General features: G+C 40.5%; 1 protein-coding gene across 6 annotated transcripts in view; it reads right to left on the bottom strand.

Moving 5' to 3' along the window:
• Positions 1 to 523: 523 nt before the first annotated feature.
• The window catches only part of NR2C2 (nuclear receptor subfamily 2 group C member 2), a 55,785-nt gene continuing 32,466 nt past the window's right edge, over positions 524 to 23,842 (bottom strand). For 5 of the 6 annotated variants that reach the window (XM_084633335.1, XM_084633332.1, XM_084633333.1 and 2 more), the window contains 10 exons: positions 23,164 to 23,343; positions 20,323 to 20,470; positions 15,631 to 15,724; positions 14,779 to 14,912; positions 13,045 to 13,222; positions 11,001 to 11,122; positions 10,349 to 10,488; positions 5,019 to 5,156; positions 2,641 to 2,746; positions 524 to 1,023 (listed from right to left, as the gene is read on the bottom strand). In XM_084633335.1, coding sequence (XP_084489461.1) covers positions 849 to 1,023; positions 2,641 to 2,746; positions 5,019 to 5,156; positions 10,349 to 10,488; positions 11,001 to 11,122; positions 13,045 to 13,222; positions 14,779 to 14,912; positions 15,631 to 15,724; positions 20,323 to 20,470; positions 23,164 to 23,343 — 1,415 coding nt within the window. In that variant the 3' untranslated portion in view covers positions 524 to 848. Of the gene's footprint in view, positions 1,024 to 2,640; positions 2,747 to 5,018; positions 5,157 to 8,908; positions 8,999 to 10,348; positions 10,489 to 11,000; positions 11,123 to 13,044; positions 13,223 to 14,778; positions 14,913 to 15,630; positions 15,725 to 20,322; positions 20,471 to 23,163; positions 23,344 to 23,842 lie in introns of those variants that run through there. The other variant, XM_084633337.1, reaches the window with a different exon arrangement.

Genomic DNA, 23,842 nt, shown 5'->3' on the forward strand with positions numbered 1-23,842 from the left:
ATGACTGTGTAAACATCTATGCCAGGCTGGAATTGAAACTTTAAGGAATCTGAAAGTTTCATTATTACTATGGCAAAAAATTGGTATTCTGCCTTCCAATTTGGGCAATTTCTGTAGCATTTATTAATGTTGCTAATTATACTATAGTCATTATGCTTATGTCAAATAAAGCTCATTTTCACTAATTTAGCAGAGTTTAGTGCTAACAGTGTAGAAATTTGCTTTAAATTTCCACTTTACCATTAAATACATAACATTATTCATAGCAATATTTTGTAGTATAAATGATTGTCTCCTATAGCCTTCACAGAAATCACTAGCAATTTGACCAAAAACATATGCAATTTTCCATTTGCCCTGCTCATAAGTAAAATGTTGATGACATTATCGCTTTGACAAGAAGTGCTTAGAAAGTGCTATCATCATTATATCCTGGTAATTATTAGATATTAATTCCAAGGAAAAATTTAAATATGTACATACTGTTCTTCTTTTAGCAATTTTTTATACTAATCTCTGACATTATAAAACTCTATTTTTGCCCATTGATAATTTCTAAATACAAAGCATGTTAAAAGTATGTTCAGTAATCTACAGCCTTTTGAATGAAAGGCATCAAAACACTCCTAATGGCAGAAAAGGGTCCTAGTTGGAGGTGTTTTAATAGCTTTTTATACTTTGTCACTGGAAATAAATAGACAAGGAGCAGTCTGGTAGGAAACTGGTAACATGTTGGAAATATTTGTACATACCAAAATGTCTTTTTTTTTTTTAAACTTATCTCTCTTAATTGTGTAGTTACTTGTTTTACTAAAATTACTTTGATCCACCAAGGTGCATTGTTCCCACTATGCAGATGTGCCAGTTATTTGACCATTATACTCTGCTGTTTCCATTTTGAGGATGTATGGGATTATGCTGTCAATCGGAACATTTCCGATGAGACCAGTAAAAAAAAGTTCCTCTGTAATACTAGAGCTCATCAGTCTAAGTGCTGGCAGGCGAACCAGAATCCGGGCTAACCTAGAAAAGAAGTTCAGAAGATTATGAAAAGGTATAATGCAAATAAATCTAAACTACTGTGCAGCTAAAAAGCCGGGCCTGCTTTTATTGTTAAAGTAACTCATGAGTGAGAAGAAAGGCAATTTATGTTAATTTAGCTACTCTGAAAAGGATGTCTATGCTTATTCTTCCACTTTGCAAATTAAATGAAAAATGCGCAGTTCTTTAAGTCTACTGTCTTTGAAATTCCCAGCTTTGCAAGTGTTTTATGGCTAAGGACAATGTCTCATACTGAGTAATGAGGACATTTTCACATTTTTAAGAGCAAAATGCTTAATTAGTTTAAATAATCTATATGGCAACACTCTCAGTTGCCTAGCAACTTGTTAATGAAAAACCAGATAGCAAGAGGGGCATGAGTATGTATAAAAAAGGAAGCAGAAATATCTGAAAAGAAAGGGGAATTCTGAAGGGTCTGTTGCTCCCTTTTATGCTAGTCCCAAACCCCATGTTTTGTTAATGTACAGACAGTAACTAAAATCTACAAATATACAGAAGCTAACCTTATACCACTGCTGACATTTAAAAGGAGTTTTACTTTACAGTAATTCTGTGGCATATCTACCATGTTTAAATAGCAGGATCCCATGACAAAAAAAATCAAAATAAGTGAGTTTCTTGAAGAAATTATTTTAAGCACATAATAACAAAGCCCTCTAGCAATAAACAAGACCTGTTGATGGTTCATCGCTAGCTGTGGAAAACATTATGTGTAGAACCAATTCTGCTAACACACCATCTCTTGTGAATGTGAGGGTAAAGGGATTGAAGTCTGGCATCTCTTTTTGTAGCCATAAATTTGAATACTTTATCTATCTGATTTATGCCTGCAGTCAATTATTTAGAAGTGCAAGTATTCTGAATTCACCCACAAGTGAACAAGAGGGTGCCAACTGCACTCACAAAAATGGAAGCCAATCTTTGGGAAATTTGGCCATTTATGAATTTCTGTTCCCTCATTCTTTATTAAGAAGTATAACTGTATGGGAGAAGATTTTTATTTTTCAGTTTTATTTTTCACTTCTGAGGGATAAAGCCAGAGTAATTAGGAAACAAAGGAAATTCTGTGCAACCAACATTTCAGACAAATGTCCTTGGAAATTAAAAAATGGAGGCAAAAATTAAAAACACAGGTAGGTAGAATTTCTTCTAATTACAAGCTTAAGGGGCTTAGTTACTATTTGCCATCTAAAACTTGGTTTTCAAAGGTTTATATGTTGGTAGTCTGAAGATGGATGAAACTTACCATACATAATCTGTTAAACTTTAAAAGGACAGGAATTGGTTCAGCCCTTTTATGGTCTCAGACTATTTGGCTCTTCTAACTTAAAAATAATAAGAGTCTCCTGCAACATTCCCTCCCACATACCTACACCAGGCTCTATAAAATTAAAAAAATTGCAGGCCGCCAATCCTGCTTCTTGCCCTGTTTAAACTAAACATGTCTGCTTTTATAAATGTGCAAATGAGGGCCTCAATCTTTTATCTGAGTCCCCACAAAACTAAATTTAACAACAATCTTATGTCTTTATGCTGCAACCATTGCTCACAGAATTTATCAAAAAAAAAAAAAAATACCTATAAGTATCTTCCGGATAGGTTTTTTGGACATAGTCTTGCAACTCCATCTGTGCCTTCTCTTGGAATTTTTCTATTTGGCTTGAACTCGTCAGACCAGGGTGATCTAAAGAAAGAAAACATTTCCAAATGTGTATGGTTTAATCATAAAATAAGTCATGAGTACTTACAAAGAACCTTCCACTTAATTTCATTCAACTCTTCCTCTTGGGTACCATGGTTGATATGATAGCTGCAGTAAGGAGTACCTCATTAAATCTCAATAAATCATTCTGAGATGATGTACATTATTTTAAAAGACATTCATATATATGTTATTAAATGAATTATTTGCCAACTAATGTATTGGACACAATACATAACGTTATCATTTATATACACATGCTTAATATAATTTTGTTATGAGTTGTAATATGAACAGATATTGCTCATTAATATATAGGCTGATGCTGTAATTGTACTTTCTGCTCACTGTTGGTTCTGTAATACGTGTATTTGGCTAAAATTTCATTCCTGGCTTTAGAATTAGTGCACTCACTTTTCCTTCTGCAGCTGGCTGGGCCAACAGAACTGGGAGCACAACAATTCTGAGTGCACACCTGCTACCAATGGGTCCAATCAGGCTACAGGGTGGACAGCTTTTGAGGGCATAATCATCTGTTTCTGCTTCTCCTCATTTCAAATGGGTTTCCCTCTGTTGTTTGAACTCACTAGGTAGAGTAACCAATTTCTAGCTTTCAAGATTTTTTTGGACTTCCAAACTTCCACTGGTTTGTGTTGTCACAATTCCAGATGCTTTCAGCTCCTCACTGAGCAGTCAAATGATCAGAAGGGCACAAAATGGCATATGTGTGGCTATGCCAAAACTTCTTCAGTGACAGGCTCATAGGGCCACAAGTGTCGTGTTCCTTCTTGTTCTCCCTCGAAAAGGACTAGAGCAGGCCTATGCTTGGAGTCTATCTCTTACAGTGTGGTCTAGTCTCTAGTGGAGAGAGACTGAATTAGGACTCAGGAGATCTGGATTCTATTTCCACTCTGCCAACAGCCTGATGGGTGACCTTGGGCAAGTCACTTCACTTGCCTGTGGCGCAATTTCCCCATCTGTAAAATGGGGATAATGAAACTTACCTCCTTGTAAAGAACTTTGAGATCTGCTCATAAAAAGCTCATAGATAAGAGCTATGGATTATTATTACTATTACTAGAGAAAAACCCAAGGCACAGTCTGTGAGAAATTCCCCAAAGCAACAGTCCAAGACCCTAAATTAATCTAATTAAAATAAGATTTATTAAGAGTAGATAGAGAAAATATTAAAGCAAAAGAAAAGGCTTGCCCGACATCCCTAGTCTGAATACTTTGCAAAACTCAGTGAGGTAGATAGGTTAGAATTAGTTACAGTGGAAATAAAAGTAAATACCCTACATTTCTAAGAGAGAGCTTCCCTCTCACTCAGCCTGTCAGCACTTCTTCTCTACCCTTTCAATGTCCCGGGAACATGTTTAACTCCCCTTCCCCTGCCTGATTATCACTTTGTACTTTGATATGCCTATGGATAACCCTGACTAAGGTGTCCTCTCTGAGGAAATCCTCAGATCTCATACACAATGTCCATTGTATATTTTTTAGTTATCAGCTCTTATGCTCATTGTCCTTATTAACAAATTGGTGGAGGGAGGGATATTGTGTTTACTGGAGGATGTATCTAAACCATAGTAGACTTTCAACTCACATTTGCATCTTCTACCTCCTCTTGGACATTCTTAATAAAAGAATGTAAACACTGAATCAAATTCCTTACAGTCACTTATAGCCAGAGGATATATTTCCCCACACCATTCTTACCATTAATTATATTCCATATTAAACGAAAACTGACAAATTTTGTCATCTGTCACACATGCCTACTCCCAATCCTGACATGACCCATGCACAGAGGAGGGGTTGGAAATGGATAGCACAGCTTTATGCCACTCAGGGATCCCCTTACACCAAGAAAATCCCCAGCTGCACTATTAGAGAAGCTTTCAGGCTTCTTTGTGCTGTCAGAGTATCACAAAGCAGCTTGGGAAAGGGCTAGGGGACTGAGAATCTGGCCTTTAAATATATGTAAGTGTGTATACAACATGTGGAATTTGTGGAGCCTTAAATCAATTACCCCAAAAGTGATTTTTTAAAAGGCATTATTGATGATAAAGTCTTATGGTGCTGTGAGATATTTTATGAACAACTCAGTAGAACAGTCTCTTCTTCATCACTGGATATTTGGTTCTCTTTAAAATCTCCTGGTGCCAAAAGATTAATAGTTTGTAAGTTCAGCATCTGAACTGCAGTTAGAAACACAGGGGAAGATCATTATAATGGTTGCCAAATGCCTTACCAGGGCTAAAGAGGACTATAGCTTTAAGGTATGCATATTCATATCCATCAATATCAAGCTTGGCCATGCTGTTACAGAACTCCTGAAGTTTCCAGATGTGTTCCATGACTTGCTTTATTCTGTCTCCGGAAAGCTTATCTACAAATAGACATTACATACTCTCTTAAGAGAGTTCAAATACATTTGAAAAATTAATGAAACCAACACCCATCCCCTTTATAGGAATAGATCAAATGAAATTTTAAACCTTCTGAATTGTACTATAAACTTTTTTTGACCATATAAAAATATATCGTGCATGAATTAATACTCATGGCAGTGAGGACTGAGGATCTAATAAACTGAGTCAGGCACAGTACTGGCAAACATAATGCAATGTTTTTCCACAAAGGTCTGCCAATATATCTAAATCCTAACCAGCAACACCCATGTTATTCTGATGATGAGCCTCTCCTAAGCAGAATGTGCTGAATGGTGCTATAAATTAAACTGGGGTTCTGGGGAGGTGGACAAAAGTGAGAGATTAGGTGAAGACTACCATATTACCTTATTGTAACTTGTGACCCAATCGGGAGTCAGTCTGGCTGTCCGGAAGTGAAAGGCTAATGCAATATGACTGTGCCACCTTTTTCCATATCTGTTCCTTTAGAAATAAACTGTTTGTTCACTATAGTATGTACCCTTTTCCCCTCTTGTGGAGTAGAATTAACTCGGTTACACACAGGTTGATCCCTCAGCCTTTCATATTACCATGTCCTTTGTGTTGGCTTCATCTCCTTTCTGTTTAAAAATGTTTATTTGAAAAGTGCTACACCAATTATGAATTTTCTAAAATTTCACAGTTTTAGTTGAGCCTTAAGAGGAGATATATGAGGGGCACTGTGTTTCAGGAAGCATTAGCTAAAAAAGGGAAGAAAAGACTCCTACTTTGGTAAGAAAATGAGAAACAGTTTTCCTTTTCCCCTTCCCCCAACTGTATATTTATAGACCAGTCAAAGAAATATGACAGATAGAAACATGAGATTATATTAAGACAGATATCTGGACACATGATTTCCATTCACTAACTTCATCAAGATAAGTCAGGTCAAGAAACCTACCATGTATGAAACTTTTCAGCTGAAAAAATACAAATTAAAAGAACTTTACTCCATGCATGACCTCTAATACTTATATTTCATATCATTATAACTTAAGTATTTTTGCCTTCATCTGTACTGCTAATGGCTGCATAGATTTGCTTAGCCCTGTGTGTCTTAAATTGGATTTTTGATGCAATTTAGGATAACTGTATATTTTTTCTGCAACCGCAATAAAAAATTGAAAAGAAAAAAAACTAGACATTTTTACATAATGTCTTGAAAACAAGAATGAAAATACAATAAAATTTCTAAGATAGATAAACGTTGATTCTGGTATTGCGATTATTCAGGGTGATACGGGTGCTACCACATTTTTATTTTTTTAATGTATGGGAAACAATAGTGCAAAAGTACACAGGGAAAACAGCTGGAATTCTAGTTTCCCAGAATGGTTACAACACTCATAAATTTCTAGTGTTTTGTCTTCACCATTTTAAAATAATAATACAAAACTTAACTTGATACCCTTACTTTAGTACCTTGGAGTGACATAACATGACCTTATATAGAACCAAATACTTTTCTCAATGCAAATCCCAAGTAACAAGGCTAGGTACTGACTGAGGAGGTGTGGAAGGGTCAGGGCTGAAGATGGAATTCTTTTCACTCAGGCTATGGAATAGTAAAGCCACCTTATGGCTCCTGCAACTGCTGTAACCTCCAACCCCTTACAGGGCATTAACCTAATCCTTCATCTTCAAGGCCCCCTCCACTCTCAGATGCAGAGAAACCTGAAGGGCATACTCTTCAGGGAATGCAGGGTATTCAAGCCCCCCCTCCATGGCCTCTTCACATCATGCCCCTCTCCCTGTGCACTAGAGCAGGGGTTCTCAACCTTTTGCTTTTTGAGGCCCCCCACAACATGATATAAACACTCCATGGCCCACCTGTGCCACAACAACTGATTTTCTGCATATAAAAGCCAGGGTCGGCGGTAGCGGGGTAGCAAGCAGGGCAATTGCTTGGGGCTCCATGCCACAGGGCCCCCGCAGAGCTAAGTTGCTCAGACTTTGGCTTCAGCCCCAGGTGGCAGGGCTCAGGGCCCTGGGCTTCAGCCCCATGCAGTAGGGCTTAGGCTTTCTGCCCTGGGCCCCAGTGACTCTAACGCTGGCCCTACTTGGAGGACCCCCAGAAACCTGCTTGCGGCCCCCCAGGGGGCCCCAGACCCCTGGTTGAGAACCATTGCAGTAGAACACCACCAGTTATGTTGTGTTGTGTTTTGAGGGGCTGGTTTTGGGGCTGGATTTGCCAACGATTATTAGGTTTGAACGGATTACATTTTAAATCAGTAAGTGCTGTAATTGCTGATTTTCCCCTTCCAGACATACCTTCCCCCCTCTCCCCAAACCAAGCAAAAAAACTCATGAAAAAAATGCACATTGTTGATAACTGAAATGTATTGTGGTAGAAATTAAAAATATATAACATATTGCACCTTTGGGCAAACCTTTTGGGCAAACCTTGGGCAAACCTTTTGGCCTTAGGGCACATCTGGGTGGGGAAATTGTATGCAGGGCCATGAATGTAGGGCTGGGGCAAGGAGTTGGGGTGCAGGAGGGGTGTGGAGTGCAGGAGAGGGCTCAGGGTAGGGGTTGGGGTGTGGCAGGGGTTCAGGGTGTGGACTCTGGCCCGGTGCCGCTTACCTCAAGCAGCACCGGGGTGGCAGTGGTGCGCAGTGGGGCTAAGGCAGACTCCTTGCCTGTCCTGGCCCTGCACTGCTCCTGGAACTGGCCAGCATGGCCGTCAGTGGCTCCTGAGGGTGGGTGGGGCAGACGGCTCCACCGTACACTACCCTTGCTGTGGGTACCACCCCCATAGCTCCCACTGGCCGCAGTTCCCCGTTCCTGGCCAATGGGAACTGCGGGGAGCAGTGCCTGCAGGTGAGGGCAACGCATGGAGCTCTCTGCCCTCCCCCCACAGGGGCCGCAGGGACATGGTGCCGGCTGCTTCCGGGAGTGGCGTGGGGCCAGGGCAGGCAGGGAGCCTGCCTTAGTCCCACTGCGCCATGGGGCTGGCAATCCCGCGGGCTGGATTGAAAGCCTTGATGGGCCGGGTCTGGCCCACGGGCCGTAGTTTGCCATCTCCTGCTAAGACAGTTTGTACGCTATGGCTGTCAGTTTATTATTAAGAAATTTTAGTGACAGGATTTAAAAATGATGTGACAGATTCTGTGCTCAGCTTTCAAGAAGCACCCATAGAAGGCACAGCCCAGGAAGAGGAGTGGCAAAGGTGGCTTTAATACGTTTTTTTACTGCCTAGATTCTGAACTGGCTGGTGGCAAGAGTGGCTCCTGGAATATATTAGAACAGCCTCAGGAGCTGCTCTAATTTACAGCAGCTACTTCAGAGCTGCAACTGCAGTTGACCTCTGCAGCTCCTGTATCCTCCTCATTGATGTAATGGAGGGAAGGGTAAAAAGAATGTTCAGTGAACATAGTCACAGATCCCTTGGTTTTGCTTCTCCATCATCCCCTCAAAACCCCATGGTGTGCTGGGATCTAATATAGAGCACACAGAATCCTGACCCCTTTGTGTGCTGCCCTCACATAAACAGTGGAATTACATCAGTTCCATTGTATCTAAAGGCTTTCCACACCATGGAAGAATCCTTCCAAGAAAAACTATGATTATTAATGAGGGTAAATCATTTGAGGTTTGCCTATCTTGAACTGTGACTATTTTCTGCAGTCACCTTGAAACTATGTTTTCATGGTTTACGTAGATTTTAAAAACGTATTTATCTTTGTACCTTCATCCTGGTACTAATCCTTGCTAGTTTCATGACATATGTAGTATTCTGTAATTTTCTGGCTACATATACATCTGGTTTCTTCTACTTCTGTAAGTAAAGATAAATTGTATTTGCACACTTTAGGCTGTCACTACTGATTTTTTTTTTCTGCAGACAAAATAATTTCCCCCATTTATAAAAAAAAGAAAAGTTACCCATATCAATCATATTAATTTGCATAACCCTCCCTGTAAAAAAAGCCAGCTGTACCAGATCATCCTCCATTCTAGAGATAAAAATTAGCAGGTTAACACAGAATCAAAAAAGATACCTATCTTCTTAAGGACGCCAGAGGCAGTTTGTTTTGAGCTTTTTGATATAACTTTGTGACACAGCCATTAATTAATTATTAAACATTTATATTTTGGTAGTGTGATATACTTGCAGTAATAATTGTGCAGTGATGGTCAGCAACTATTTCAAAAGTGTAACTGTAACCAACTTGTGGTGGGCGTGTATGTTTCATCACCTCCAGCAAAGAAAAATACTCATATGAAATTCTAGGATGGGAGGAAAACTCTATGGTGTGTACTCTACAGTGCTTCCTTTGAATTCTTCTGTTGGATGTGCAGGATTTCAGCCCATATCTTGAGAAATCTGCTGGACATGAAAGGGCATCTATGCTAAAACCCTGTATCAGCACACTACAGTGCCCTTCTAAGCTTCTTGAGCTCCCGTTCTGCCTCTGTGCTGCCAGAGACCCCCGCGTTGGGGCTTCCTTTGGAACTCTCCATAAACGCAGTTCACAGAAAAGTTAATGTAGCTTTGAGATGCATCAGCTTTTTTTGTAGACTCACAGCTGGATAAAAGGGAGGAAGGAGAGATACTGTGTGTGTCCCCTCTAGCCTGGGCCCCACCCCATGTTTTGATCTCTAGAGTTATGTCTACACTACCATGGTAAATTGATTGACGCTACGCAACTCCAGCTACGTGAATAAAGTAGCTGGAATCGATATACCTTACGTCGAGTTACCGCAGGGTCTACACTACAGGGGGTCGATGGGAGAAACTCTCCCGTTGACTTACCTTATTCTTCTCGGGTAGAGTACAGGGGTCAAGTGGAGAGTGATCTGCTGTCGATTTGGCGGGTCTTCACTAGACCCACTAAATCGACCGCCGGTGGATTGATCTCAGAGCCTCGATCCCGCTGTAGTGTAGATGTAGCCTAGAACTATGGAGAGCTCTTTGTGAAGTTGGTGAGATTGATTCCCACATCCCGTGCAGGAACAGTGGAGGGTTCCTTCTGTGTTTGGATCTCAGGGGGAACAATACCTGTTCCCCCTTGGAAAATACTTTGTGAAAAAAAATGTACAGACACAGGTTTTTAACTCTTTACTGCTGAAAGCAGCACATGCCTGCCTAACATTTACCTAATATCTAGCGTGACCTAACACATACCTTCCTGTATGCTGTTCTGCAGGTGGTTGACGATAGCTGCTAGGATAGTAGACAGACTCATCACCTGTGCACACTGTGCTAGGCCTAAGGTAAACAGTTCATTCCAGCAGGCACGAACTAGGCTTGTGTTACAGTCCTGTCTATAAAGACACAAATCAAACAAACAATTCTAGCAAGTATTAAACTCATGTTGGTATTATCCTGTAGATCTGACGTGTAAAATTATGGTTATAAATTATAATGATAGTATTCTGGGCATCTTAGTAACAGGCAGATATTGACAAATTACAGAAATTAAAAAAACAGCAACAAAAATGGTTGGGGTTGGATGCATTGGCTATGAGAAATGATTACAGATTATCTGCAAAATGGAGATACTGCTACTTAGAGTTGCCAAGTTATATGTCCAAAAATTAGTTGCTTGCTTTTGACTCAATTTCACAATACAGCCTCATTACCCACTATAATGCCAAGTATCATTAGTCATCTTGTTTTTCATAGTCTTAAAAATGTAGAAAAATGCTGTATAATGTCTATACATTTTAAACAATTTATTATAAATTAATTAACTTTATTTTTTAAAAATCCACGCAGTTGCAAAATGTTCAGCTTAATACTTAAATAATCACTCAATAGAAAAATATTCACTCACCCAAGTGCTTGAAAAGCAGGGATAGATCTAGCCCAGTGCATTGAGAGGAAAAGCAGTCGTGATGCTGACTCACAGATGTAATGTACATTAAGGTACTCTGGCATTGGACTAGGCATTGTTAGCTGCACGGAAATAAGAGTACAGTATAGTCTGTACAGGTCAGACATAAATCAATGTTTATTATGAATGAAATAAATTTGAATAAAAACATGCAATCTGCATTCAGAGTCTTTTGCTGAAAACTGTCATTTATCATGAAGTTAGATTAGTAAAACTTCAGCACATAACTTAGTAGTAGTGGTAAATAGAACAGGCTGGGAATGGGGAGGTGTGAAAGGAATAATATGGGAAACCAAATGGGATGGTTACTTTAAAAGTATTTTAGTATTAATTCAATAACACTTATCCCTGAATTTTCATTGCAGCATGCAGCATTATTAGCTTCAGAATTACTATAAAATTGATGAGAATCAGGTCTTAAACTAAGTGCAATTCTTTAAAATTACAACTTATTTAAAATCTATACTGTTCTGGCAAAGCCATGCCATATGAATCTACACTTGCAAAAAACACAAATTTACTTGAAGTACACAGACTACCTTTCCTATACATTGCTTATTTCACTATCTTGATGATTTTTATCTGCTTAAAGGAAATGCACTTTGGCAGAAAGAAGGAAAATCCTTACTGGTTTCTCCCATACAATACATCTAAAAGATGTTCTTGCTCAAATTCACTTGAAGATACAGCTGCTTCAAAGTGCAATCCCACAACTACAGTTCATCAAATCACGACCATCAAGAACATAGTTGTAATCCTTAAAAAATGGCCCAAATTTTAACATACTTGATGTGAGGATGCCTCAAACAACCAAAGTCAAGAGTTCAAAATAATTTTTAGTAACAATGTATATGAATTACACATCTGATATTATTTGTTATATTTAACACTAAAAGTGATTCACAGTAGTACTATATGTAAGATCTAAATCTAAAACAAACATCATCCCACTGTCAACTGAAAGGTCCCAATGAGACTGCATATGCAGTGCTCAAGGATACAGAATGCAAGGGAAATGTGGAAATCTTTTATTATGTCCTTAACAACAATAGCTAGTGTCAAGGTTCCTTTCCCACTCTGAACTCTGGGGTACAGATATGGGGACCCGCATGAAAGACCCCCTAAGCTTATTTCTACCAGCTTAGGTTAAAAACTTCCCCAAGGCACAAAATCTTTGCCTTTGGACTAGGGTATGCTGCCACCACCAAGCGCTTTAACAAAGAACCAGGGAACAGGACCACTTGGAGTTTCTCTTCCCCCACAATCCCTCCAAGCCCTTATATCCCCTTTCCTGGGGAGGCCTGAGAATAAACAAGTTGAACACAGACCAGCTTGGGTTTCTTAGGATCCTAAGAACCCAATCAGATTCTTAAAAAACAGAACTTTATTAGAAGAACAAAACAAAGATAAAAGAAACACTCTGTAAGATTAGAATGGAAGATATTCTCACAGGCAGTCAGATTCAAAACAGAGAGAATCCCTCTAGGTAAAACCTTAAGTTACAAAAAGACACAAAACCAGGAATACACATTTCCTCCAGCACAGCGAATTTACAAGCCAAAACAAAGAAAACCTAATGCATTTTCTAGCTAGATTACTTACTAACTTTACAGGAGTTGGAGGGTTTGCATCCTTGATCTGTTCCCGGCAAAGGTACACACACACACAGACAGACAGACAAAAGCCTTTTTCCCCCACTCCAGATTTGAAAGTATCTTGTCCCCTCATTGGTCATTTTGGGTCAGGTGCCAGCAAGGTTACCTTAGCTTCTCAACCCTTTACAGGTGAAAGGATTTTGCCTGTGGCCAGGAGGGATTTTATAGCACTGTATACAGAAAGGTGGTTACCCTTCCCTTTATATTTATGACAACTAATGTACTAGACAATACTGACTTCTGCAAAATACAACAATAGAAGAAAAACATGATACTAAAATCATTCCAGATTACGTCTTTGCCAAAAGGATATTTCAGGAAGCACTCACCTTAAATGTGACATGTGTATCTGTAAGTAGGGGTCCTTCCACTTCAATGATTGGTGTTGACTGATCTCTGCTGATTACATGAATATTCCCTCCTCCTGTAGGATCCATCCCATCTGCCAAGTTCTGAGCTACTGTGCCATCTGTGGTATTAAGTGCTTTAGCCAAAGTATCAAATGCCCTGCAAATAAATGAAGAAACAATGCAAGTTTATTTCCTTACAACCATTAACACATTTGGAGTAGAGGGCAAATCAAACACTACATGTTTTTCCATCTAGAAGATGTGCCAGAAACTTTTTTGGTACAGATTCTGGGCCATATTCTCCAATACATTCTGGTCTTTTACTCTGCTCAGGCAGTGCGAAGGGGCCAGGCAGGTTCTGGCCATATATGTCTGATGGAAAATTCCCTTGCAGAGGGGAATTCTCCCCTGGCATAAGCCCTGCACCAGCTGTTCTTTCCTACTCTAGTAACGGTGGCTCCTGCATTGCTCACCCACCTTCCCCTTTCTCACCTTGAGGCTTCATTACAAGGATCCTCCACTGGCATAAGATCTCTTAGGGATGTTATGGGAATGGCATATATTTCAGCAGCCCCTAGGTTTCTTTCTAACTAAAATTGCAGCTAGGCCAGTGCAAAATCAGGAAAATGCAAACAGCTCCTTGAGGTTACCCCACAACTCTTCTCCCATAATGACTGGAGCTCAGACTTTGAGGAGAATTGAGCCCATTTCATACTCATATTCACGTTATGGTATTTCATAATGCTGTTATGCAACTATTTTCCAAGCAATCTGTTTATAAGTTAACTATTTATTCCTTGGGACCAAGATTTAAAAGTATATAGTTGGTATCAGCAGAAGCAGCCGGGTGCTCTGCACTTTTAAAAATCAGTTAGCTTATTTAGGAGCCTAAATATAGCTTCTACTTTTAAAAATCTTATCCTAGGAACCTGTATGGAAAAGATGGGATAAAATCCAAATTTTTCCTGTTTTCATACATTAGCATTACATATTATCGTTTTTGAGGGGAAAAAAACCAATTAAAAAAATGGAGCTGCAAGATTTTACTTCCCTGTTTCCTGATTTTGAAATAAACAAAAGAGATTGAGATCACTTTGGAGAGCTGGGGTTCAAATTCTGCCTTGCATTGCCATAAAAGACAAGGTTTGTTGATCTCAACCTAATCCCAATTTTTTCCATATTACAAACCACACTGTCAGCCTTGTCCTAGGGAAAATTTAAGAGTAAATCTGGAGACATTAAAGGCCAGGACTGAAGTTCATGACAATTGTCTGGGAGAAGCTTGCACACCATCTGCCTGTACTATACTTGACACAGCACTGTAGCTATTATTTCCTTACTTTCACAAACACTACACACACACATGCACACTCAAAGTAAAAAACTGAAATAACACAAAACTGTTACTGATTTTCAGCATTTTTGAAGGAAATATATTTTTGTGTCACAAACCAGTTATCTTTTCCTGTAACTTATTAAATATGAAATACAACCCTGCTTTATTATACTGCATTTGTTACTAAATAGGGGAGAGCATCTATAACAGTAACATGAATGAAAGGAGTTCTTCAGAGTCACAGAAGTTCAGGTTGATGTCAGCAGCCAAACCATTAATGAAATTATACAGTGAGTTAAAAAGGTCATTACTAGTGTGGCATGAACCTATAATGTATAGGTTCACCTTCCAAATAAGCTGCTAATATAAATTCATACCGAGTGATCTCACTGGCAGATTGATCCTCTTGTTGGATTTCAGAAGTATCTCCATTATTAAGTGACTCACTAAGGCTGGCAAGGGACGTTACAACATTTGCCAGTGTTCCTAAAGCACCCTGACTTGTCTCAGCCTACAAAGAAAGAAACCATATTAATGGATCAAAATTATATATAGTTAGGTGAAATGCTGTATGTAATCTCTTGATAATTATTAAATCCTGTGTATCTCCTTCCTCTGTTCCCACATAGGTTTCACTTCCTCCTGAATATCCACAGTGAAGGACAGTGGCTGACATTTGGGTAAGGGTGATCATTAAATTCGCCAAAACTTTTCCTCCTGACGTGTATTTTTGTGATGGATCAACTACAGGGTTATCAACCTAAATTCATGCATAATTATATCCGGGGGAAAAAAGTACATCCCACTGAATCAGATAAGCTGAAGATGGAAAAGATCTTCTAGATCATCCGTTCTCTCTCTCCTTAAATATAGGATTTGTTTCAGCGCACTGTGGTATTATCACCTCAGACTACATGTTACAGAAAGGCAACAACAACTTCAGGGCTGCCTGCAGCAGCCTCCCCCCACTCCATCTTCTTCCTCAGGGGACAATAATCAGTGAGTGAATCCCCACAGACAGAGCCAGTAGACCTGCCACTTGTTGCACTGTGGTGGTCTCTCCAATTCCTAATGCCCTCTACCTCTTTGCAGTGGAACAGCAAATGTTCGGCTGAGGTAAGGACCTTTTGTGACTGTAAAGGGGTCAGAAGGATTTCTTTTTAAAAACATACCCAAAATAATTTAGTAAATAAAATGTAAGATTTGTAAAAAAATGAAAGGAATATTACCTTGGAGTCTGTAGCTAGCAGGACTGTACCATCATCCCGTATCAAAGGCTGCTGAATATTCACAAGCATTCCTGGATCAAGAAGACCTGTTGACCTGTTCAGAAATGTAAAGAATCTAAGAGGGAACCTATTTCAGTGCAGTATAATGAGGATTACTTTTATTGGGCTTTCCATTTTTGATGTTGAGAATTCATCCATCAGAATTTAGTCCTGCTGAAAACTATTTCCAAAAAATAATTTGTATCCTGGAAGAAACTGCACTTTAACTAGAGGGTTGGTGATTTTGCCACAGCAAATTAATGCCTTTCTTTCTTTTGCTAAAGTGCTGGTGATTTCTCAACCTGATTTTCTGCTCATTAGCTTTTTGATTTGATTTCTTCTGTCATGCTGGCAGGTGTCGTCTTCTTCATTACAACCAGTAAGCCATTATTAGCTATGTAAATTGCATGGCACTTCACAGAGGATCATGCCCCAAGTAAACGGCATTCCAAGTGAGACAGGGCAAAGCCAAGGATCATATCAGATGAAGAAGTGTGGTAGGAAAGAACAATGTTTACATAAAACCACATATCCCAATTTTACTTAAATCTTTGTCCTTCTCTTACCATGCCCCTTGTCTAATGTTCTTTCTCCATACCTAACTTAGGGCTTGATCGATGAAGTGCTTTGTAGTCAAATAGTATAATTATCATGTATTTGTTATTTATATAGCATGATAGGTTTGAATAGCACAATATAGACGAATAATGCATGACAGATTCAGGCCTCAGGGAGTTTATCATCTCAGGGCCGGGCACTGAGATGGTAAACTCTCTGAGGCAGGAACCTGTCATGCATTTTTCAACTGTGTTATGTCATGCAAACGAATGGTTCTATATAAATAACAAATACATGATATTAATAATAATACTTACTGATTGCAATGTGGTTATTAGGGCTGTGAAGGAGAACACATCTTGCCTGTGCAACAGAAAAAAATATAAAAGAACAAAATGTCTTTGACCGCAGTATTTATCAGATACTTAGGGTATGTCTACACTATGAAATTAGGTTGAATTTATAGAAGTTGATTTTTTAGAAAGCGATTTTATAGTTGATTGTGTGTGTCCCCACACTAATGCACTAAGCGCATTAAGTCGGCGGAGTGCGTCCACAGTACTGAGACTAGCGTCAACTTTTGGAGCGTTGCACTGTGGGTAGCTATCCCACAGTTCCCGCAGTCTCCGCCGCCCATTGGAATACTGGGCTAAGCTCCCAATGCTTGATGAGGCAAAAACATTGTCGCGGGTGGTTTTGGGCACATGTCGTCAGCCGGCCCTCCCTCCGTGAAAGCAACGGCAAACAATTGTTTCGAGCCTTTTTTCCGTGCGGGTGCCATACTGCTTTCAGCAGATGGTGCAGTAGGACTGCTAACCGTCGTCGTCATCCACCGCTTCCACTGCCACTCTGCTCTCCCGATGCTATGAATCCACTTCGCAGGTCCTCTATATGACTGTCATCATCTACCACTTCTGCTGCCACTCTGCTCTCCCGGTGGTCTTGCAGGGCCGCTTCTGCTGCAACTCTGCTCGGCTGCTCTTGTCTTGCCATACCCCGGCAAGTGTGCAGCCCGCTCAGCTGTTGTGTCCTGGCAGCAGACGGTGCAGTAGGTCTGCAAAACTGGTCATCCAACCACCGCTTCCCCTGCAACTCTGCTCTCCTGCAGACACCATACCACGGCAAGCATGGAGCCCGCTCAGATCACCGCAGCAGTTATGAGCATTGTAAACACCTTGCGCATTATCATGAAGTATATGCAGAACCAGAACCTGCAAAAGCAGGCGAAGAGGCGATGGCAGCGTGGTGATGAGAGTGATGAGGACATGAACACAGACGTCTTTCTCTCAAAGCACGGGTCTTGGCAATTTGGCCATCCTGGTGGCAATGGGGTAGGCTTATGCCATGGAACGCCGATTCTGGGCCCAGGAAACAAGCACAGACTGGTGGGTCCGCATAGTGTTGCAGGTCTGGAATGATTTCCAGTGGCTGTGAGGCAAGGACAAGGCCACACTGCACTTCAAAACTTATTGAATGCCAGCCTTCTGTTGCTTGGGCAGTCCTCTGGAATGGAGTGGTTGGGTGCCTGGAGGACCCCCACCCAGTGTTCTTGGGCATCTGGGTGAGGAGGCTATGGAACTTGGGGAGGAGGGCGGCTGCTTACACAGGGGCTGCAGTGGCGGTCTGTGCCTTTCTTGCACCTCAACCATAAGCCGGAGCATATTAGTTTGAGCCTCCGGCAGCCTCAGCATTGCATACTGCCTCCTCTCATCATGTTGCCGCCACCTTTCCTCTTGATCCCGCCACCTGTCCTCTTGTGCGTCCCTCCTGTCCTTGCATTCATTTTGTGCTTTCCTGGACTTTGCCATTGTCTGCCTCCACGCACTCTGCTGGGCTCTTTCAGTTTGGGTGGACTGCATGAGCTCAGAGAACATTTCATTGCAAATGTGTTTTTTTCGCCTTCTTATCTGCGCTAGCCTCTGGGACAGAGATGCTAGTGGCAGCTTGAAACATTTGTAGCTGCGGGAGGGAAAAAAGGGAGAGTAAAACTGAAAAAGACATATCGGCCATTTAAAAGGAGAGGCTGATGTTTTCGGATTAACGTGCAGCACAAACCCAACTAACACCACCCCCCGGACACCCAATTCTCTCTGGGATGATCACTTCACCCCTCCCCCCACTGCATGGCGAACAGCGAGGATGATTTCTTCTCAGCCACAGGCAAACAGCCCAGCAGGGACAGCCACCTCTGAATGTCACCTTAATAAAATTCCCCTATTTCAACCAGGTGACCATGAATAATATCACTCTCCTGAGGATAACACAGAGAGATAAAGAATGGATGGAGCTTGAATGCCGGCTAACACCGGGACCACACGCTGCCATGCTTTCTTATGCAATGATTCCAGACTATGTGCTACTGGCCTGGGGTGGTAAAGTGTCCTACTATGGAGGATGCAACAAGGCTGCCCTCCCCAGAAACCTTTTGCAAAGGCTTTGGGAGTACCTCTAGGAGAGCTTCATTGAGATGTCCCTGGAGGATTTCCGCTCCATCCCCAGACACGTTAACAGACTTTTCCAGTAGCTGTACTGGCTGTGAATGCATCCTAAGTCTTCAGGGAAAATTAATAATTAAACACGCTTGCTTTTAAATTGCGTATTATATTTACAAATGTACACTCACCAGAGGTGTCTTCTCCACCTTCAAGGTCCAGGAGCCCGCCTTGGGAGGGTTGGGAAGGTATTGGCTCCAGGGTGATAAACAGTTCCTGGCTGTCGGGGAAAAAGGTTTCTCCGCTTGCCTGGGGTGCACTATCTTCAAGCTCCCCCTCCTCCTCATCTTCCTCGTCCCCAAAATCCTCATCCCTGTTGTGTGAGACTCCCTTGCAGGAGTCCACATACAGATGTGGGGTAGTTGTAGGGGCACCCCCTAGAATTGCATGCAGCTCATCATAGAAGTGGCATGTGTGGGGCTCTGACCCTGAGTGGGCGTTTGCCTCTTGGGTTTTTTGGTAGGCTTGCCTGAGTTCCTTAAGTTTCAAATGGCACTGCTGTGGGTCCCTGTGATAGCCTCTGTCCTTCATGCCATTGGAGATTTTTTCAAATATTTTGGCATTTCGTCTTTTGGAACGGAGTTCTGTTAGCACGGATTCATCTCCTCATACAGCGATCAGATCCAGTACCTCCCGTTCGGTCCATGCTGGAGCTCTTTTGCAATTCTGGGACTCCATGGTCACCTCTGCTGATGAGATCTGCACGGTCACCTGTGCTGATCAGCTTGCCACACTGGCCAAACAGGAAATGAAATTCAAAAGTTCGCGGGGCTTTTCCTGTCTACCTGGCCAGTGCATCCGAGTTGAGAGTACTGTCCAGAGCGGTCACAATGGAGCACTCTGGGATAGCTCCCGGAGGCCAATACCGTCGAATTGCGTCCACAATAACCCAAATTTGACCCGGCGATGTCGATTTCAGCGCTAATCCCCTCGTCAGGGAGGAGTACAGAAATCGATTTTAAGAGCCCATTAAGTCGACAAAAATGGCTTTGTTATGTGGACGGGTGAAGGGTTAAATCAATCTAACTCTGCTAAATTCAACCTAAACTCATAGTGTAGACCCGGGCTTAGTTTCACGCATAACACGAATGCAAATATTTAGCAGCAAATTTTCGAAGGAGCCTCCAGTCCAGCCTTCCAAACTGCTACGGCATTTTTATTTGAAGTCATTGCATATGTGAATCAGATAGTCAGATTCCTAAATGACTAAATTTTTATTGCAAATACTATCTGCTCATATTCACTGTGCTCTTGAACACAAAACTTGTACCAGAAAAAATTGTGCATACAATTGTGTCTACTTTTGAAAATGTGGCCTTTAAGCTAGACTGCTATTTTCTATCTATGTTAGGATATTATACAGTATTCATTACTGTTGTATCCAAATGTATTTCCATGCCCATTTGTTTGGAAATATCTGAACCCTCAAAGAATAACCACCATCATGTAAGAAGGAAACTTTCATTCTAGAATTGAAAAAGAGGCCATACTTTTGGGGCCTGATCCTACATCCCCCTGGAGTCCATTGTTTATAAAACTGACCCCATAAGAGCTCTAGCCTGAAGGCATTTTAAACAGACCCATTTTACACCTAAAAACTTACCGGGCCCCATCTTTATCTGCTACAAATGTTGGAGTTGCTATGAGAGGGCTTCGTAGGTCTTTCCTGATATAGATTTTTTCAGTTGAAGCTGCACAGTTGGTTGGTTTCTCCCGTTGCACATCAAAAGGCTTTCTTTCACTCTGAACCGCTGCATCAGAATAGAAAAATACAGATTTGAAAGGAAATAATTCATCCAAAAACTAAAATAAAGGAAAATCTTAAAGCAGGATTTCAGTTTGCATGAAATGTGTTGGCTCATTTCAGTTCAATGCAATATTGGAAATTCAGTATGATAACTGAAGAGACATAGGCCCCAGTGTTGCAATGCACTTAATCACGTTTATTAAATAAGAAAACAATGGGACTAATCATATTCTTGAGTGTTTTGCGGGACTGGGGTTAGAGCTTGTTACTGCATTGCATTTAACCAAGTTAAGCATTCGGGACGACACATTTTCACACTATGATTTTGAGGAAAGGAATATGTAGCTGTTAGGACCAATGATATTTCTTGAACATTTTATTTAAAAAATCAATGCTAAAATTCATAGCAGGACAGGCAGGCTGAGAGGAAATGTTTGCACTGCTATATGGCAGAAGAGCATTTAATGCCTAGGCACAGTGGATCTGTAAATGATTTAAAGGTAATGCACAAATTCTGGCCAGTTAAGAAGGTCTAGTGGGCTCCTGAAAAAATCTCTCCAGGATTAAAAATACCTCTAGTTTTAAAGTGTAGGAAAAAATACTTATTGTTCAAGGTTCTAAAAGGGATATGGATGAATCTCAAGCAAAAGAATCAGAAAACAACATTAATGTTGTGATTTTAAAGAAAATTAAATGTATCCCCTGTAACACTGGGTCATCATAGTTGAGTGGACTAAGCATGGGACTGGCAGCCAGGAGCTCCTGCCACTAATTTGCAGCATGGCTTTGGGTAAGTCATTTAACTACATAGTGCTCCCTTGAAAAATTTTCTCAAAAACTGGGATATTAAAACTGATATTCTTCACAAGGGTGTTGTGAGAATTAGTTAATGTTTGTACAACACTATATATACATATAGTGCACTACATAGAATATAAAGCACTATATAAGTACAGAGCATTACTCTACAATTATTGTACCATTCATACAGCAATCAACTATAAGGCAGTTCTTCTTCATGGCCTCATGAAACTAACTTTCTTCCAATCAAAATATAAAACCCATTGCTTTGACCTAGCCTTCCCACCTTAACAAAAATAAAATTTAGAAATAAAAAAAAAATTCCCCACTGACTGGGGATGGAGAGAAAATTATCCTAATGTCTGTTAGAAATCATAAGGCCCAGACACTAGGTTATGAACATGATATAAATACCTTGGATAGAAAGGATTTGCTGTATTGTTTATTAACATTGGATTAAGTAAAATGATTGCCAGTGCAAATAATTTACACTTATTAACCAGAAGTCTGATCCAGTGTCCACTGAAATCATTGGGCGTCTTTTCCACTGGTTGCAGTGGACCCTGGATCAACCTCTAGAAATGCAGCAGCATCTGCAGTTTGCCACTAAAAGTGGCATTAGGACATTTTAAACTGCCAGCTCAAAAGAGCCCTACAGCTGGCATAGCTGGCCATGTGAGGCCCATCCCAAAGTAGAAGGATCCTGTTATGGTGTATAGCTAGCATAACAGCTTCTCTGCCACCTGTGTCTGGCACAGAGGCCATTGCCAGTGATAAGGCAGTGGCTGGTGCTTCCCTGTGCCCCATAGATCCCAGAAGGTGTAACAGCCCCTTAGGATCATGGGCAGGCAGAGAAATTCAGAGCAGTTTTCAGACTGTTCTAATTTACATGAAGGGGGGACTGGCACACAGCTAGCCCAGGACCAAGAGAACACAAAGATGTCTTAAAGATATCTTTGCACTTCCCTCTTAAGCTGCATTGTATACTCTTTGGTGACAGCCTTTGACTCCAGGTACTTTAGAGTTAAATAATATTCACAATAAAATAATCCCAGATTTGTAAAGAAGGTATTGGAATAATATTTGCAATGAATATAAAACTTAGCTTTATGTTTTTTCTTTTAATAAAACAAATTTGGGGTAAGTACATTGTTATGCAATAGTATGCCACAAAGGTAGAGAACATTGCACCTCATCTCACAGAACATAACATGCCTTATTTAATGGGAAATCTGCACCAAGTGGGATTTATGGTACATTATTCTATAACAGGAGAAATAAATCCCAAATCTGACAGCAAAAAAAAAAATCTATCCATACACAAGAAGTTATTCCAAAATGAGGCCACAGAGTTTCAGAAGGGACTACTAGATCATCTAGTCTGACCTTCTGTGTATCACATGCCACCAACACCACCCAACATCCACACACTAAACCCAACAACCAAAACTAGACCAAAGCATTACAACCCACAGGAAACCACACAAACACATGCCACAGGCAGAAAATAGGAGTGTCATTCTCCATTACAAACAATGTACTTGTAAAATGCACTAAAAGTGAGGCGCTATCTACCCCTTCTTAGGGGACGTGATATAATATCACACATAAGAGATTGATTTCAAAGTTATTCATCACTGTAGCTTGAACTTCCTCTACAAAAGTGAACTAAATAAAAGGTTTAGAGAAGAAAATGTGAGGCAGATATTTGGGATGACAAAAATTCTGTAACAAAGATACTTCTTGATTTGTATTCAGGAAAGTATTGTGGATGTCTTAGAACTTGGTGTTTCACATGGACAGAGAGAGAAAATTGAAAATATATTTAACAGTACCGGTCGTCTACATATTTATTACTTGGTAGACAGAGTATCGGTTTGGGTAATGAACACTCACATTCCATTTTCATGCCCATCTCTAAGCATTTCTTAAGCCTACAGAACTGGCAACGATTCCGATGGTGTTTATTGATGATACAGTCCTGGTTGCTACGACAACTGTAGGTCAAATTCTTCCTTACACTCCTCTTAAAAAAACCTTTGCATCCCTCGCAACTGACAGCACCATAGTGACGACCTAAAGGAAAAGGAAATGCATGTGCAGCTCGGTTACCACAAGGAAATTATCTATATTTTTAATACCAACATTTTATTTATAGCAGGCAGAGCCTATTGACAAATCACACCTTAGATTTGTTTTATATTCTTGGTTATTCCTCATATCTGCAGGCACTGATGGTGAAAGCACTATTCTAGTCTGATGTCACAGTTTTGTTTTGCATTTCTTTCAGGAGATCCTCCAGGATCAGCCCATTTCCCACCATCCTCAAAGAGTATGCATAATGGCAACACCCACTTCTGCCCAGGACTAATGGTTCCTCTTGGAGTCCATCAGTGTAGCTACATAACTGCTAATGAAGTCACATGCATGGATACAAAATATACAAAGGATATTACATGCAAAAACGACATTAAAAGAACATTAAAGTTGCAAGTCAATCACTCAAAGCATAGAAAACTCCAGAATAAAGGTTATCCAGGGGACATTAATTCAGATTCCTTTGTGTATGCATTGT

This window comes from Lepidochelys olivacea, assembly GCF_965140295.1.
Source record: "Lepidochelys olivacea isolate rLepOli2 genome assembly, chromosome: 7".
In the NCBI taxonomy this organism is placed as follows: Eukaryota; Metazoa; Chordata; order Testudines; family Cheloniidae; genus Lepidochelys; species Lepidochelys olivacea.